Raw genomic sequence first — 18643 nt, forward strand, 5'->3', positions numbered from 1 at the left:
AAAAGTCAGAACAGAAGTGAGTGCAAGGGATAATGTTTCCGGGCATGGGTTCTGTCAATAAAAAATTATAATAATAATAAAAAAAGAAACTCACACCTTAATGAAGTGGGCAAGAGGGGAGCACATAAGTAACTATATATAAACAAGACATACATGGGAAAAGTGGAAGTAATCAACTGGCTGTTGTCAACAGCAACAAAGTAGACACATTTATTTAGCACCTACTGTGTGCAAAGTTGTGCTAGATCTGAGGGGAAAGAGACATAAAGATGAAAAATGCTCTAGTACCTGCTATCTTTTTTTAGGAGAGAGATAGAATGAGAAATGAGAAACATTAACCTGTTAACGTGTCAGGAGATGATTCCAAAGTAACCAGACAGAGTTGTAAGAGATTCAAGACAGATCAAAGACAAATCACTTCTAGCTGAGGATTACAGAGGGCATCATGGAGAGAAACAATAGCACAGGAGCTGTGATGTGGGAGATTTTCAACATGTAAATGACACGGTGGAAATTTGTTCTCAGAATGGGGGAGAGCCTTTGAAATTTCTCCTCTGTCCTACAAGTTAAGCATCCCTACTCTACTATATCACCGTCCCATGAGTTCAGTGACTATCTGGACTTAGATGATTCCCAAGAATCAAATTAGAGGCAGCAGGTAGTACAGTGAATAGAAAAAAGAAAAAAAAAAGATTTGACGTCGGTAAGACCTGAATCTCAGACACTTAGTAGCTGTTTGAACCTAGGTAAGTCACATAACCCTCTGTCGGCCTCAGTTTCTTCAACCGTAAAGTGGGAATAATAATGTCACCTACCTCACAGGGGTGGGTGTGAGGAACAAGGTGCTTCGTGCTACCTAACGCTAGCTGTTACTGCGCTTAGCTGTGCCCTGTCCTGTCTCTGTAGAGCTCCAGATCCCCGTTCAGCTGCCCGGTGGAAGCTACATTCGAGTCTCCCATCTCCGTCCCATCCAACACGCGGAAAAACGAAATTCATTATCTGCCTGCCCCTCTCCCCCCAGACTCCACCTCCTCCACGCCGTCTCCTGGGGTTGTAGTGATGATTCCCGGCCCTCCCAGGGCTGAACTACTTAAGTTCCGAGGCCCTTTCAGTTCGGAGATTCCGTAAAAAGGACGGGGCTGAAATGGCACCCTCCTTGGAAGCTGTCCGAAGGACCGAAGTGGCCCCGGACTCCGAGGGTGTTCCTCCGGTCGTGTCCAGCAGAAGGCGCCCTCGCACAGGCTGGGGCCGGGAACCGGACCGGGACTCCGGGGTTGGCCGGGCTCCCGGGCGGCGGGTCTGGGGCAGACGCGCGTCCCGGCCCCCGGGGAGAGGGCGGGCGCTGCAAGAGGTCAATGCCCAGCGTTCCAGCGGCCGCGGCCAGGCGGAGGGAGACCCGGCCTCGAGGCCCCAGAACGGGGGCGGGGGGGCCGCTCCCGGCTTAGCCCCGGAGCTCGGGAGGGGACAAAGGAGAGGAGAAGGAGGGAAGGAGTAAGCAGGGGGGCGGGGGAGGCTGAAGGAGAGCCCTCCGGGCTGTATGCAAATGAAGCCGGGCCCAGTAGCGGGCGGGGAGGGGGGCGGGGCGCAGCCGAGGGGGCTCGCTCGCTGCCGCCCAGTGCCGGGTGCTTGCCTTACTCTGTGGCTTCTCTCTTTTCCCCTTTTTTTTCTTCTGCAATCCACAAAAGGGGGCCGGCCCTGCGGCTTTTGTTTGAGCGAGAGGAGGCTGGAAGCAGCGGGCTCTCGGGAGTTGGGGGCCGGGACATCGGGGGCCCGCGGGGCAGCGGCCGGGGGACAGCGGGGTCGGGGGGTGGGAGGGAGGGGGGCATGCCGTAGGAGAGAGGTTGGGAAAGTTCGAGGGGAGAAAAGGAGGCCGCCGAGAAGGAAGCCGTCCTGCCAGCGCCCTCCCGGGACCGAGTGAGGCGGGGGAGCCGAGCCTTGCTCCGCTCGGGCCCCGCGTCCGCACCCGCGCGCCCTGGCCATGGCCGCCCCCCGGAACCCCCGGTCCGCCGCGCTCCCGCGGCCGCTGCGTCTCCTCTTCCTCCTGTGCGCGCTGCCGCTGGCGCGGAGTCTCCCCGGGGGCCCCGGACCCCGACCAGGTGGGTAACTGACTCGCCCACCCATTCACGAGTCCCCTCGTCTCCCCTCTCCCTGCGGGGTCTCCTCTCGGTCTGCCGAGACCACCCCCTCTGCCTAAGCAGCCCCCGGCCTGCTCATTAGCCGGGCGGTGCAGTGGAGAGAATCCTGGATTTAGAGGGGGCTCGAAACCCGCCTCTACCACTTTAGAACAGTGTGCTCTTGGGCAAGTCATTTTACCTCCACGAATGCCACTTTTTTAGGGCTGGAAAGCGAGACTAGACGATTTCCAAGGCCTGTCCCTTCCAGCTCTTTCTCATGACTCTGATCTTCAGGCAGCCTCCCATGCAGAAGGTTTGGGAGGAAAGCGGAGGGCTTAGTGGGATACCCTTGAGGACAGTCCCGGGACCCCCGCGCCCCTGTCCCGTGGGGGACCTACTAATCTCTGGCTCGCTGCCGGGGACCTTGGAGCATAGCGATTAGCGTGTGTGTGCGTGTGTGTATGTGTGCGGGTGTGTATTTGTGTGTCTGCACGCGCGCGCCTGCCTTTGCCTCGGGTTCTGAGCGGGGACGCGAGGGCAAGGGCTTCGGGACCCCCGGGAGGAGGGCGCTGCCGGGGCCCTGTGGCCGCGAAGCCCAGCCCTGCCCTGCCCAGCTCGGGGCTGCTGGGATCCCTCTGTCCGCTGGCCGGCCTCTCCCGCTCTGCTCTGCGAGCGAGTTTGGCTCCTTGGAGCTTTAGGCGGAGCTCAGCCGGGAGCCAGGATCAGGAGTGTCCGGCTTCGGGCAGAGCGCGCTTCCAGCCCGGCGTTGGGACTCCAGTGCTCGTGCGCCGCGAGCTTCGGCTCCCCGAGCGCGGTGCGAGCGGCTGCAGCTCGAACCCCTCCGGCGCTTTCCGCTGAGCCACACTGCCTCCTCTTGGAGTCAGGGTCGCAGTTCCCTCTACCCAACTAGCAGCCGTATGGCCCTGGGCAAAGCTCACCCATTCTGGGCCTCGGTTCCCTTAGCCAGGGTGGGGAGACTAGCTCTCTGACAAGCTCCCAGAGGCAGCGGCGAGGAGGGACCTCAGGTAGGATCTTGGGTTTGAAACGATATTGGCTCATTGAAGCCTGCTGGTCCAACCCCGCGGTTTTTCAGATCTGGAAGGTGAAGCTCGAGGTAGGTTACTGGCCCAAGGTCATACATTGCAAACTCAAGCTTTGGACACGCTGCCTGCAGGAGGAGGCCCCCGAGCCCACCCCCCTCAATTGAAGAGGAAACAACAGCGTTCTGAGCTTCTCCCAGAGAGCACGGGGGAGCGGGGTGGGGGAATGGCTGCTGACCCAGGGGGCAGGAGCTCTGGGTAACTCTGTGGTCTTCAGAAAGTCACTTTCCCCTTTGAAGTTTTCTTTCCTCAACCGTAAAATGAGAGGCTCTTAGAGGAATTTCTTACCTTGGTGTGAATTTAAGGCGGGGAAAGGAGCAGACAGAAGCAGGGCTGGTTTGGGGGGGGGAGGGAAGAAGATGGGGGGAAGGAGGAAAGGGGGAAGGGGGAAGATCCAAAAGCGGGGAGAAGAGGAGGGGAATGACGAAGGGAAGCGAGGAGGGAAGAAGGGGCTGAGGAATCGAGAAGGAAGGCAGGAGGGGGCGAAAGGAGCATAGAGTCAAAATTGGAAAGAGATGGAGAGGAGAGATGTGGAAGAAGATAGTGAAGGGGAAAGGGGGAGTGAGAAGGCAGAGTGGGGCAAAGGCTGGGGAAAGGGATAGCAGAGGAGGGGAAGAGGGGAATAGCTGTTGAGAGCTTTTCTGCACCTTTTTATGATTTCCCAGGCTCCTCCCTAGCCCTTTCCCCTTTGGTTGGGGCCCCAAGATCGAGTCTGGAGCAGAGACTTGGGAGAATTTGCTTTTTCGGCTTTGCTCCTTTAATGGAATCCACCCCAGACTGGGGATCAGGGCCCAGGGCTGTGAATTTGAGGGTGTCTTCTGCTAGAGTGTATGTAGTGGGAAGGGGAGAGGAGGAGACTAGATGGAGGGGAGTGGCTCTGAACTATCTGGCTCCTCTGACTCAGCTTCTGCAGCTCTCTACCCTGGCTTTGAGGCTGAATACTTTGCCATTCCTGTTCCTGGGTCTACCTTGGGGTGACCCTGCCCTGCAGGTAACAGGATGGCTCAGGTGGGCACTGGTGGGCTTGTGCTACCCTGTGAGAGATGAGATGAAATAAATATGTGTGCCCCCCACCGGAGCCATGGGTGATAGGGGCTGGATCGGTCCCAGCTAAGGGAATTCCCTCCTCCAGGGCCGATGCACCCCTTCTCCAACTTGACTCTCCAGAGCAGATCCACCTTCTCCTGCCTGACTCTTAGAGAGTTGCTTAGCACTGAGAGGTTAAATAACTTGCCTAGGGTCACATAGCCACGATGAGTCAAAGGCAGGACCTGCACACAGGGCTTTCTAGACTATACCATCTCATTCTGTGGCTTGTCTCTGGCTCTCCTCCTTCTGGTTCTCTTCTCAGTGTCTCTCTTGGTTTTGCCGATTGTCTCTGTCTCTGACTCCAACTTACTCCCTCTTCATCTCCCGTGAGCCTCTCTCCCTCTCTCTTTTTTGTCTCTGTGTGTCTCTAAGTGTCTGTGTCTCATTCTCTTTCCCCGGGAGGGTTGGAGATCATTGGATTTGCCATAAAGAGAGACTCTGGGTAGAATCTTGCCTGTGACATTAGCTGTATGAGCATTTGCTGTATGACCTGAGCCTTCCCCTTTGCACCTCATTTTCCTGCTCGGTAAAATACAACATAAAATGCTTGTCGTATATTACAATCCCCTGCCATACTCATGATACCTCATACACTCCCACTTCTTTGCTGGAAGAAGCAGATGAGGTACATGGAAAGTACTATGTCACCCTAAGAGATGGGGACATTTTCTGATCTAGATTTAGCCTTGAACTTGTGTGGGGAAGTCTCAGTGTGGAAGCTCCCTCCATTGGTAGAAGGTGGCCGAGGATCTGGGACTTTCTGGTCTGGGACTTTCTTATAGTATTTGAGTCACTGTGGGCACCGGGAGGTATAATCCCATAGTCTCACAAAAACACTTGCACACATACTCACACATGTGAACTCATATGCACACTCACAAACACACATGCACTCACACATACACTTTCATGTGCACACATGTACTTCTCCACACTCACTTACCCACACATACCCACATTTCAGATGCAGGTCTTGAGACCATATTACCCTGACTCTATGGGGAGCTCGGTGCTCTCCTTCCTCACCAGGGAAGTGCTTCAGGTCTGGGTGAGGGCTGAGAAATCCATGGCGAGAGATTCTTTTGTGGAGCTTTGGACTGCCTTTCTCCTTCCTGAAACCTGAGGCTCCAACAGGTTGCTGTGGGTCCCCTCTTCCTTCCCCTCCTGCTTGGGCCCCCTGGCTCTTCCTGACATTCTGTTCTCTCCGGTGTAGCCGCAGACCCCGGTGGGGCAGAGCCTTTGTTTTCCAAGAATAGATCTGGATCCTCGGGCCTCCCACTTCTCATCTCCTCTTCCTTTACCTGCCACTGAGGGTGAACGAAGGAGTCTTATTTCTGAGTTCTGGAAAATTTACAGAGTGACCCTCTCCCTCCCCCCATGTTGGGATGAGATCCCTTAATGCAATTAGCAGCATCACAGTCTTGGTCCTCAGGTCCCTCTTCTCTAAAATAGGAAGATGAAAGGGACGAAGTTGCAAAGCAATTAAGTCTTGGAAGAAAGACAGAGACAGATCCATACAAACACAGAAACAGAGATTCATCTGATGTTGCCAAATGCATCTGCTGCTCCCTCTCAAATGAAAGGTTTTGGAACAGGGGCTCCTGAGGCCCCTTGTAGGTCTGTGTAACTGATCTTATGTTCTTCAATCTGCCCCATGATTCTTTCCTCATTCTTGCTCTGTTGCCCATCTTAGTCTAACAAACATATTGGATTGTGCATTAGGTGTTGCAATATCTATCTCTGTCTGTCTATCTATCTATCTATCCATCCATCCCTTCAGGAATAGGAGAACACAAATACATCCATAAAACACATTCACATTCACACACACCCACTTGTGGCAAAGCAAAGTCTCTCTGGATCAGGATCCTTTGATAAATCTCAGTTAGTTGCAGAAATAGAACCACTATTTGGTTCCAACCCTGTGTCAACTGTTGTGGGGAGTGCAGTCACTGCCTTTAGAGCACAGTAGGGGAGAAAAGTAGACAGCTATGAAAAAATAGTTGAGACAAAATGCAGACAATCAATGTCAGAGGGAGTAAGAGGTGTTTGGGCTGAGTTCAGAGGAGGGTAGAGGTCAGGGGAGGCACTTTGGAGGACCTAAGTCTTGGGTTGTATTAGTCTGTGTTGGAAGTTTGCTTTACGCTTGAGATGACCGTCTTGTCCAAGCTGTATCTGAATGGGAATTTCCCCATCCCTACCCCCAGAGCATCCTCAAACAATAGTTATTCTTCCTTGAGATGAATATCTCCCTAGGCTACCCTTTCCGTTTGGAGACTGCTCTCATTGTTAAGAAGATTTTGCATGGAGTGAACTGAAATCTGCCTCTCTCTAAGTTCCACCCATTGCTCCTATTTCCGTCATCTGGGGCCAAGTAGAACAAATCCCTCTTTTATAGGACATTCTTTTGAGGGCCTGAAGATAGCTATCACACCCTAAGACTTCTCTTCCCTAGCCTAAGCTCCTCAGTCCCTTTACCCGATACTGGTCCACTCTACTTGCTCTCCACCTTTGCTAAAAGGTGATGCTGAAGCTCAGTAGAATATCCTAGATGTGGTTGGACTAGTGTATCGAGCCACGGGGACTGTCACTTCCTTAGTCCTGGATACTCTATCTCAGTCAATCATCAAGTGTTTATTGTGTGTCTTCTAAGGGCCAATCATAAGCCTTAGATTGTATCAGCTTCTTAACTGAGAGGACATTCTTACAACTTATTTTGAGCTTTCAGTCCATTGAGGATCGTTTCCATATGAACTATTTATTATCCGGACATCTCTTTACTACTATGAAATTGATTTTTTGGACACAAATGTAAGACTTTGCATTTTCCCCTATTAGATTCTAACTTATTGATTTGAACAATTGTTGTAATCTGATTTTCTTTTTTTGTATTCCAGTTCTTGTGTCAGATATATTTGGACTTAGGTAGCTCAGTGTATAGAATCTTGGAATCAGGAAGATATGAATACAAATTTGTTCTCAGATGCTCACTGACTACACGACCCTAGACAAGTCAATTTACCTCAGTCTGCCTCAGTTTCCTCATTTATAAAATGAAGATAACAACAGCAGCTACCTCCCAGGATTGTTGTGAAGATCAAATGAGATAATATTTATAAAGTGCCTATAAACAGCTCAATGCTGGCACACAGGTGCTATATAAATGTTAGTTATAAGGGTGATTATTGTGTTAGCTTTCCTTGCCAGTCTGCATCTGTGTCATTATCCAAGTTATTCATTAAAAAGAATATGAGTCAGGACAGAACCCTAAGGCAATTCACTAGAAACCTTTTTCCAGATTGATAACATCTTTTTTGGTTCAGCCAGTTCTGAATCCATCTAACCATGTTCTTGTTGAGCACGTATCTTCCCACGTTGTTCTCAAGGATATCTTTGGAAACTTTGCTAAGTGTCTTCCTCAAATTCATGTATAAATTATGTATTAATTTATGTATAGCTCTTTTAGGCAGCATTTTCTCTTTCTGCCAGTTGAGTAATCCTGGCAAGAGACACAATGAGATCTTCTGGGTTGACTTAAGCTAGTCACAGAGAAGAAAGGAAGACATTTCCGGGGTAAGGGAGGGAAATGGGAGAAACAGGGGTGTTCTAAATAAAAGTATGAAAGGGATATAATGCACAAAATGTCTGCTATGACTGGAACAAGAATTGAGTCATAGAATCTTGGCTAGAAGGGACATAAGAGTTTGTCTTGTTCAGTTCTAACCTAAGTGGGAAGCCTTTTTTTTTTTGCTATTCTGGATAAACCTCTGCTAGATCCTCCGGATAGGGACCTTCTCGCTTCTTGAAACTGTCTTTTGGACAGCTCCCATTATGACTGTTATGTTTTCTAAGAAACAGAAATGTGCTTGTAAAAGTAGAACTTTCGCTATAGGTTGCACAGCTCTCTAATGGTAGATCCAGGATTAATGCAATCAGTGGTGTATTCATTTATTCATGCACACATTCAACATATAGGGGAAAGAACACTGGATTGGAGCCAGAGGACCTTAATTTCAATGACATGAGCAAGTCATTTTGGTCCTCAGTTTCCCTATCTCTCATGGTTGTGCAAGGGAGGAGATTAATAATTGATAATGATGATAACTGACATTTCTATAGTACTATTTTGTGCCACACACTGTGTTAAGTACTTTATATCTATTATCTCATTTGATCCCCGAAACCCTAACGGTAGGTATTATTATCATCCTTATTTTGTGGATGATTAAACTGAGGCAAGCAGAAATGAAAGACTTGCTCAGGGTCACCTAGGTAGTAAATATCTGAGTCAGTTTTTGAATTTCAGTCTTTTTGGCTTCAGGCTTAACATTCTACCCACTGTGCTCCCTCCCAAGATGCCAGCTGACCAGAGGATATCTGAGGTCTCTTCCAGATTTAAAAATCTTACAACCTTTAATTTTTTAAAGATCTTCAATCTAGACTTGATAGGACTTTATAGATCAGAAAACAGTGGTGAAATAATTCACCCAATATCATACAAGTAGGAAGTGACAGATCACAGAGTACATTTTTTAAAAACTTTGAATTCAAAACACATCACAAGAAATGACTGTTTCCATATACAAAGTAGAAAAGAGGATTTTATATGAAACTACTACTTTCTATTATGGACGGCCCTTTTTTTTTCCTTTTAAATATTTGATAAATTCAATATGTAACTTTCAAAGTTGTCCTGCCTGTCGGTGCTGCATTCTGATCTTCTTTTTCTCTATGCTTTAGAAAAACACTTCAAGTCTTTGATTTCTGAGAGAATCAGTAATCTTGATTTATTGATTATTTGCTAGCCAGAATCAATAAATTATTATTAATTCCCCTTCTTTTCTTTTCTTTCTTTTCCTTTTTTTTTTTTGACCCCTTTTTCTTTCTCCCACCATTGGGGAAAAAAAAGAAAGAAAACCAGAAGCCTTATAACAAATGTGTAATAAGGAAAAGCATATCCCATATTGGCCACATCCCAAAACATGTCTCATTCTGCATCTCAGATCCCTCGCCTCTCTGCCAGGAGGTAGGTAGCAGAAGCTCACAGAATTAATCCCATTTTTTTTTGTGTGAAAAATAGTCTTGGGACTGGCAGAAGATCATGTGGTAGCAGGTGATATAGACATTCAAAGATAGATTTACACTGTGAGAATGCAAAGGGACAGAGGTCATTTGGTACAATCTCTTTGGTACAATCTTCTTTTTTTTTAAATTAATGTTTTATTGATTGATGCATTTTATTTTTATAGGAGATTTCCAGATGCACACACACATGCACATTACTCTTTTAGTAAGTCTTCTCTTATAACAAAGAAAAACATTTAAACAAAGCTAGTGGACACAGTGACCAAATTTGACAGCATATGCAGCATTCTGCATCCATAGCCCTCTCCCTTTACAAAGAAGGGGAAACAGGTCCATTTTTTCATCTTTTCTATGGGATCAAGATTGGCCATTCCAAATTACATAGTATTTAACTTCGTTTTAGAGTTCTTTTATCAAGCAATTTTAAAGAGAAGGAAACTGAGGTCCGTGGAGGGTGGGGGAAAGGGGCGAAACTTCCAAGATTAGTTTAATGAGTTGGTGGCTATGATGGGACTACAACCTGTTGTCTGTATATTTCTGGCTGACTGCTTTGGTTGACTATTTGATGATTTCCTTTCTCAGAGACACTCCCTTGGGGCCAACCCTCCCTGGATATCGTGCACCCCATCCGAGTGGATGCTGGTGGCTCCTTTCTCTCCTACGACTTATCTCCCCGGCTGCTTCGGAGAAGGGACCTCTCCCCCAGGACCAGCTCTCCCACGTACTATGAACTGTTATACCAGGGGCGGGAGCTGAGGTTTAACCTAAGCATCAACCACCAGCTGCTGGCCCCCGGCTTCGTGAGCGAGACCCGCTTTGGAGGCATTACCCATGCCAAGATCCGTCCCTACACAAAATCCTCTGCCTGCCATCTGGTCGGAGAGGTTCAGGACCCTGAACTGGAAGGGGGGGTTGCCGCCATAAGTTCCTGCGAGGGTTTGGTAAGTGTTCTGGTGCTATTTGGGGACTCTGTATGCATGTGGGGGGTGTGCGTGCGCAATGAATGCTGGACAGTGCCCATGTAGGGGCAGCAACTTGGTGGCGTTGTAGCTTAGACTCTGCTACTCAGCCTTTAATTTAATTTAATTTTTATTAGTATTAGTATTAGTAAATTAATAATAAATTTAATTTAAAGGCACAGCCTTTAATAGGGCACTGAATTCTGTGTCCCTTGGTTTTTATTTAGTCAAATAGGGACCAAAAAATGTGGTATAGTGGATGGAATACATGGGATACCTGAGTTCAGATCCCTCATGTGACTAATCAGCCATTTGATTATGCACTCCTTGAGGGAAGGGACTGTCTTGTGCCTTTCTTTGTATCATTAGCACTTAGCACAGTACCTGGCACATAGTAGCTGCTTCTTGTTTCTTGTTTGAATGACTGACTAAGCTCTTTGTATCTCAGGCCTCTTCTATTGTCTCATCTAAGTCACACATGGCTTGAAATCTTTCAAAGTGAAGGGATTTTTCAAACTGGGAGGTCCCTATGTTACTCCTTCCCTCATTCACCTAAAATGGAAATAATTAAAAAGATATGCATAGAATGCTGGACATAATATCAGGAAGAATCATCCAGCCTCAGACATTGAATAGCTGTGTGATGCTAGATAAGTCACTTAACCACTGTCTGCCTCAGTTTCCTCATCTGTAAGATAATAGTAGCACCCACCTCCTAGGATTGTGGAATAAAATGAGATATTTGCAAAACACTTGCAAACTTTTAAGCACCATATAAATTCTAGTTATTATTGTTATTAAAGGATTTAAAGTCAGGAGAACTAGATTTCCCTCTCTGCTCTATTGTTTACCTGCTCTGTGACCTCTGTCTCATTGTTAGTCCTCTTGTCTCCAAATGGGAACGCTAATACCTAGATCAGCTGCCCCACAGGGGTACTGGAGGATTGACTGGAATAATGTTTGGAACACTGAAGGAGGGCAGGCCGGAGCTGTTAGGATTATTTGGAGGATCTATTGGCGATGACCTCTAGTAAAGGCATTTTGTAGGGAATGCTGTACAATTCAAATGCAGGTTATTATGACTAGAGACACATGGACTGATTAAACTTTAAAAAGAGAAAAAACCTGCAAGTTGAAGAAGGATTTAGTTCACTAAATATTTCTTATAGGTCCCTTATCATAGATTCATAGAGTCTTAATTTAATTTGGAAAATAGTGGTTTCTGGGTAGTTGAATTTTTTTGGCCGACCTGTCCAGCCTTTGTTGTTTTTGGGCAGGGGGAAGAGTCTTGGAATATATTTGCAATTCAAATCACAGTGGATCTTTAAACAGACTGTCATGTTATAATACCCACTCTGAGACCACGCATCCTACATTGGCAGGTTGTTGTCAGAAAGAAGAATACTGCATCTTCACAATTTCTACTGCCATTTTTGAGCCCCTATCTAGCTTGTTTCCCAATTACAGTAGTCAGCAGAGGTATATTATGTTACTTTCTAGAATGAGTATTTACTGAGAAGTTATTGCAAGAGTAGTAATTACAAAATATTTCTTTCCAACCTAAGAGAGCATTATCTTCTTTTTTTTTCCTGAGGCAATTTGGCTTAAGTGACTTGCCCAGGGTCTGTGTGACCTAGGAAGTGTTAAGTGTCTGAAACCAGATTTGAACTCAGATCATCCTGACTTCAGGACTGGTACTTTACCCACTGTTCCACCTGGCTACCCTGAGCATTATCTTCTTATACAAGAGTCACAAGGTAGAGTTCACTTGCTGGAATCATTTGTATCTACATGTACTTCTCTGTCTCAGCTTCTCTTGTATTACTGATCCTTTTGACTCTGGGGTCAATTAGAAGATTTTTAGTGGCCAAATAATCCCTCGCAGCTGGAAGAAGGCTCTCCAAGCCTGCACTTATTGAACTGGATTCAGGTAGAAAGTATTTGTGTGTTCGATATAATTCACCAGGGAGGTCAAGTCTATATATGCTCTGGGGATTGAACAAATAAAACATTTATTAAGCTCTTATTATGTATGAGCACTGTCGTAAGATCTAGAAATGAAAATAGAAAAATAAGATGACCACTGTTCTAATGGAGCCCACATTCTAATGGGAAGAACAGCATATAGGGAAGGTTTCAGCAGTAACACAGATGGAAAAGTCCCATGATCCTTTTAAAAATACCTCTTTTCAAATGCCATTTGCATCGATAAAATAGTAGCTGCTCCTGAGGTTGAAGTATTTGACATCACCAAAGACATCGGGCAAAAACTTTCTTCCTGGGGTCTTCGGTAATTATGATGATAGATAGCACCCTTGTGAGAATTTGCCTGGTTTCATCTCCAGGATGATGGCTGCGGATCCTGAGTTGGGAGCGTGGCTATTCTCAAGGCTTCGGGGTTCAGTTAGGCTGACTCCAGCAGGGTTGCAAAATGTGGTGTTCGAGGTGGTGGTGCTAGTGTGACTCGCCCGGCACATGGTGCCTCCTATCTCTCCTCCAGGACGCTTTGCCACATCCCATGAGTGGCAGTTGTTTAGCACTTGGTGGGGATGGCTGGCCTGGCCTCCAGATAATAGTCGCCTCTCTGGATGATGACTCTGAGGGCTCCGCTGGAAGCAGGACTGGGGATGCTGCTAGGTTTCCTATGCTTATCTGCCTCTCAGTGGTAGTTAGTCAAAACTACCACTAAGTAGTTGTTGCTGCTGGTGGTGAGGAAGATGGGCTCGTTCTCCGTAATAATGTCTATGGGGGTTAGGTAAAAGCAGGGCTCATGGTTTGAGTGAGACTGATTTTTTCCCCCTATGCTTTGGGGCTCAGGTCCTGGGCTTTCTCCATCGGAGTCAGAGGGAGGGAGAAAGTGGCGGCGGTGGTGGTGGTTTGACTTGCTTGAGATAAGCTGCTTCTTGGCTTTGCTTCAGGGTGCCTTCCTGCTTCGCTATTCTGGTCATTCTCCCCCACTTCACATGGTGAATTCAACCAGAAGATGGCTATGAAAGAAAGAAGACAAGTTCAGTTTTATAAGGAAGACCCACAGTCACAGACTCCCCCAAATAGGAAAGAAGCCGCATCTGATTGGGAATTTCCTTTATGTTGACAAGTGGCATTCAGATTTCTCCCAATGATCTCCATTAATGAGGGGCTCACTATGTTCTAAGAAAGCCCATTTTGCTTTTGGAAGTTGTTAGGAAATTCCTGTCTGTATTTTGTTCTCTGCCTCCTGGTCCTGGCTCTCATGTCTTCAGTCATTTGAATAAATCAAATCGCCTTTTCAGGTGATAACCCTTATCAGTATTTGAAACAGCAATTACATCCCATATGTCTTCTCTTCTCTAAATTACCCCAGTGACCCTGTTGATTTTCTCCAGCTTTTATATGGCCACTGTAGAGGCTAACGCTCTTTCACTGATCTGCCAGTTCTACTTTTCCCCTATAGACCCTGCTGGTCTCTGGCTGTGTCCTGGCAGTCACCTGCCCATCCCCATCACATTGTTCATGTCTTGGTATGGGACGTTGATATATGGATTCTCCAAATACTATATCTTGGCAAGAGTCTCTATTTCCATAAGAGAAAATGTCTGTGGCAGTTGTACCCATCATGAGTTCCAAAAGGTTCTATGGATTTCGTTGCAGTTCAGTTCTTCCTCTGCTTAAGATATATGGGTGATGATATGAGTGTGAAAGAGGTTCTTGTCCAGGAAATAACATCTAAGAATAATAATATCTAATTAATATTATATAATATCTAATAATAATAATAGCTCACATGTTCAATGCACTTTAAGGTTTGCAAAGTATTTCATCTATGTTATTTAATTAGGAATGAGGAAATCCAGACACTGATAATACATTCACAGAGAGCTGGGTCAGAATTCCATGAGCTCGTCTGTCGGGGTCCCACGATGTCTGACTGTCAGGGTCTGATGCCTTCTAACTCAAGTGAGTCTGTGAAAAGGGAGGCACTCAAATAATTCTGTCATAGGCTCATAGGAATAGAGCTGAAAGGGATTTTAGAGGTCATCTAGTCCTCAAGAGGGTGTATAGTGTAATGAATGAATAAAGCATTGGAGTCAGGAGACCTAGATTTGACTCCTGCCCCAGATTCTTACTGGTAGTACAACCCTGAACTAGTAGTCCCTCACCACTCGGTTTCTTCATCAGTAAAATGAAGAGGCTAACTTCAATTGCAGCTATCTAAGATGTCTTTCTAGCCTTTAGCATTCTCCGAACCTCCTCCTTGTACAGATGAGGAAATGGACACCCTGGAAAGTTAGGTGGCTGTCTAAGATCAGGCAGTACAAAATACAGGTAGGGAGGACAGGGAGTAAAATGCAAGATTATGCAAGGCAATAAATAGCTGGCTGAAAAGTTTGTACTTTATCCTAGGGTAATAGGGAGCCACTGGATACTTGTGAGCCAGCGAAGTGACATGGTCAGATCTATGTCTTGGAAGATAGTTCTCCTTCTGTCATACTTGTAGGAACTCTGGACCATAGTGACTTAAAAAACTCAAGTTAACATTATTTGTCTTGTATTTATTTTTATTTTGTTAAACATTTCCTAGTTACATTTTAATTTGGTTGAAGGTTGCTGCCTCCAAATTTGACATCTTTGGTGAGTGGATAGAACATTAGCCTTGGAATATAAGGATCTGAGTTCAAATCCTGATTTAGACATTAACTAGCTTCATGACCATAAGGAGATCACTTAATCTTTTTTTTTCCTCCTCAGGCAATTGGGGTTAAGTAATTTGCCCAGAGTCACATAGCCAGGAAGTGTTAAGTGTCCGAGGGCAGATTTGAACTCAGGTCCTCCTGACTAAAGGCCTGGTGCTCTATCCACTGCACCACCTAACTGCCCCAGATAATCTTTAAGACTCAGTTTCCCTATACGTAAAACGAGAATACCAATCTTTGTGCTACCTAACAGGATTGTTAATGTTTTCATGATCATTGTTGGTAATTCTTCTTCCCCCTCTTATCTGGATCCTCATTGCAACAAGATGATACTTTGACCCTTCTCTAATCACTTTTCTATCTGATCTCCAAAAATTGTGGAACAAGCCTTTTAATGCTTCCTCAAGCATTCCTCCCCCAATCTGTCAGCTGAGGACCTTGTCTTAGAAAGTACCAAAAAAATCGTCAATTCGTCAAGGACTTTCTCCTCTCTCCTCCTTCTCTTTTCATATTGCTCAGACGTCTTTCCTCACCACTGGTTCCTTTCCCCACAACTCACCTCCTGGATAAACGCCTCTCCATGCTTTTCTGATTTCTGCAGCAGATTGCCTGTTCTATCACCTCCACGGTGCCATTTCTCTTCTCTGTGTGTGTGTCTCTTTCTTTCCCGCTGTCTTCAAAATTGCTCATGTCTTCCCTGTCCAAAAAACCCCTTGCTCAATTTGCCCATCCATCCAGACTACGTCGCTTCCTCACATAGATCACTATATTGCTTCCTTTGGACCTGACAACATGTTCCTTCTGGCCCAATCCATCCAGACCTTGGCTGAGCCCAAACTCAGCCATTATTGAAGATAATTCTGTCTTAGAGATAGAATTCTTCTAATTCTAAGAGACTCCTCTCGGGCGAGGGATGACAGTGGAACTCTGGGAGAGGGCCTGAGTCAGGAGGCCACACGGCCACTGGCAGCATATGTTTGATGTCAGCATCTGCCCTGATGCTGCGGTGTGAGTTAGGAGATAATTGCATGTTTGTCAGGATCCTCCCCCACCACGGTCCCTCTGCTGCTTAAGTTTCAGCCATCCTTGACTTCAGCCGAGCCCAGCACTTGAGGTCCGGCAAATGAAAGCATAAGTTTGATTCTTTTCCATTGGTGAGGTCTGACTCTGCTGAGCTGGACCCTATTAATTTTGGGCTGGCTCACTTCCTGGGGCCCCTCATCAGTGTCAGAGGTTGTGCCAGGGCAGAGACTGGTCCAAACTACCTCCCTCTCCTCTCATCTCTCAGTATAAAGTAGGTCTGCCCAACTGGAATATAAGCAGGAATATTTTAGTCACCAAGCATTTATTAAGCACCTACTACATGCCAGGCATTGTGCTGACACACACTCCTTCAAGGAGTTTACAGTCTAATTTGGGAGGCAGTCTATAAATAAATAGGTATGTATGAGATATGGCAGCTTTAGGAGAGAAGGCATCCCACCTTATAATGAGCAGTTACTGAGTTATTTGCATGTGGTGTCCCTTTATTGGGGAGGCAGGAAGGTTCAATGGTATGGTGGAAAGGGCCGGGCTTTGGAGTCATGAGTCTACCTCTAGATTTTATTATCACTCAGACTTGGATTGCTTTGCTACTCTGGCTCTGCCTCTTTTGCTGGCCTAGGAACAGTCTCTGATCTATCATCTATATTATCTAAATCTATAAACTTATTGTAAGCTCCTTGGAGGCAGGAACACTGCTTCATTAATCAAAATAGGGTGCCCCATTTAATAAAAGATCGCTCTCTAGTTGACATAGTGGAGAGAACATTGGACTTATAGTCAGGAAGACCTGAATTCAAATCTCAGCTCAGATGCTTAATATCTACGTGGTTGGATTGAGCTTCTCAGCCTCATTTTCCTTTTCTGTAAAAAATAAATGCACCTATCTCCCAGGGCTGTTGTGAGATCAAATGAGAAAATATTTAGAGCATACTTGACAAGCATGGGTGCTATGTAAATTCTAGAGCAATTATTATTATTATTATTATTTAGTGAACATTTTTCTTTTGAAACATGGATTGTTCATTATTATTTTAATTTTATATCACTTCTCAGCACCATCCCCCTTCTGCCATTTTAACAGATTTTTTTCTAAATAACAAATACAAGTTAGAAAAACAAACTACCGACACATTGATCCTCCAATGAGGGCCTCTTTTTACACTTGCAATCAGCTATTAGCTGTCATCATCATCATCACTATTGTTATTATTATTATTATTATGGAGAAGAGAGAGGACTCCTTTCTAATTCTCTAAAGTTAAGCTTGGTTAGTGGATTAATCAGATGATGCTTGCTCGATCTTTGTCTCTGTCTCTGTCTCTCTTTTTTCTGTTTTTCTGTCTCTTTCTCTCTGTCTCTCTAACACCGTCTCTGTCTCTCCATGCATCTGTCTCTGTCCCTGTCTCTCTCTTTTTTCTCTTTTTCTCTGTCTTTCTCTTTTTCTGTCTCTTTTTCTCTGTCTTTCTGTCTGTTTCTGCATTTCTATTTGTTTCTCTCTGTGTGTCTCTACATCTGTTTCTGTCTCTCACTGCCTCTGTCTGTCTGTTTCTGTCTGTCTCTCTTTTCCTCTCTGTCCTTCTCTGTCTCTGTCCCACAAACCTGTGATTGCACTGGTTTGGGAGCTCCCAAGGGAGTGTTTTCTCCCCCAGCACAAGTCTTCCTCTGCTCTCCTATTGACTGCTTTAGGAATTTGCCTGGGGCTGGGGAGGAGCACTAACATTACAGGACTTGCCTAGAGTCACACATTAATAGGAATCCACATGGGACCGGGACTTCTAGACTACAAAGCCTGCTCTCAGTCCCTCAACTGCTCCATTCTGCCTCTCTGATGTTTTTCAACAGTGTTTTCTTTTATCATGGTGATGCAGTGAGATGATATAAGGGAGAGAGTACAGAACTTGAAGTGAGAGAATGCAAATTCAGTCTCAGCCACTTATTGGGTGTGTGACTCTGGGCAAGTCATGGAACTTCTGTTTGCCTCAGTTTCCTCATCTATAAAATGAAGATAATAGCCTTTAACTTCAAGGATTGTGAGGATCAAATGTAAATTAATTTATTAAGCACTTTGAAAACTTTCTATATATAAATGTTGTTTGTTGTAATTATTAATGATTGTTGAAAGCCCATTCTTCATTCAATTATTCAGCATTAACATTTATGAGTCACTTATCTACCTCATTGAGTCCCCTTCTGGTGGCTCATTCTGGCTTGTAGGTGACAATGTCAATAAATTGTCAATACAAGGAAGGTTCAGACAAATCCTCCCAAGTTGAAGGGGGCTCAGTGAACACCATATGTTTCCCATCCCCATCCCCCTTGCACTAGCCTAGTTAAGCCTAGAAAAGAGTAGAGATGCTGATTACCAGAAAGCTGGATGACCAACATTATAGGATTTTTCTTTTTGGCTGCAAGAGCTCAAAAAGATTGTGCTCTGGAGGAGTGGTGGTAATGAGGACTGAGGGGGTCATAATCTGTGTCAGCAAAAAGAGTGGGGGGGACAGTGTCCACACAGATTGCATTATAGTTGATTTTAGTTGAAATATTTCAAAGTATACTACTAGATCCTGGAATTTGTGTAA

The 18643-nt window shown here is 45.7% G+C and overlaps 1 protein-coding gene across 1 annotated transcript in view; it reads left to right on the forward strand.

The window, feature by feature from the left end:
* Nucleotides 1-1802: 1802 nt before the first annotated feature.
* ADAMTS7 (ADAM metallopeptidase with thrombospondin type 1 motif 7) overlaps nt 1803-18643 on the forward strand; it is a 159599-nt gene continuing 142758 nt past the window's right edge. Inside the window, exons 1-2 of the mRNA XM_031956764.1 lie at nt 1803-2096; nt 9971-10329. Of these exons, the coding sequence (XP_031812624.1) occupies nt 1979-2096; nt 9971-10329 (477 nt within the window). The 5' untranslated portion in view covers nt 1803-1978. The remainder of the gene's footprint in view (nt 2097-9970; nt 10330-18643) is intronic.

This window comes from Sarcophilus harrisii, chromosome 2 (genome assembly GCF_902635505.1).
Source record: "Sarcophilus harrisii chromosome 2, mSarHar1.11, whole genome shotgun sequence".
Lineage (NCBI taxonomy): Eukaryota > Metazoa > Chordata > Mammalia > Dasyuromorphia > Dasyuridae > Sarcophilus > Sarcophilus harrisii.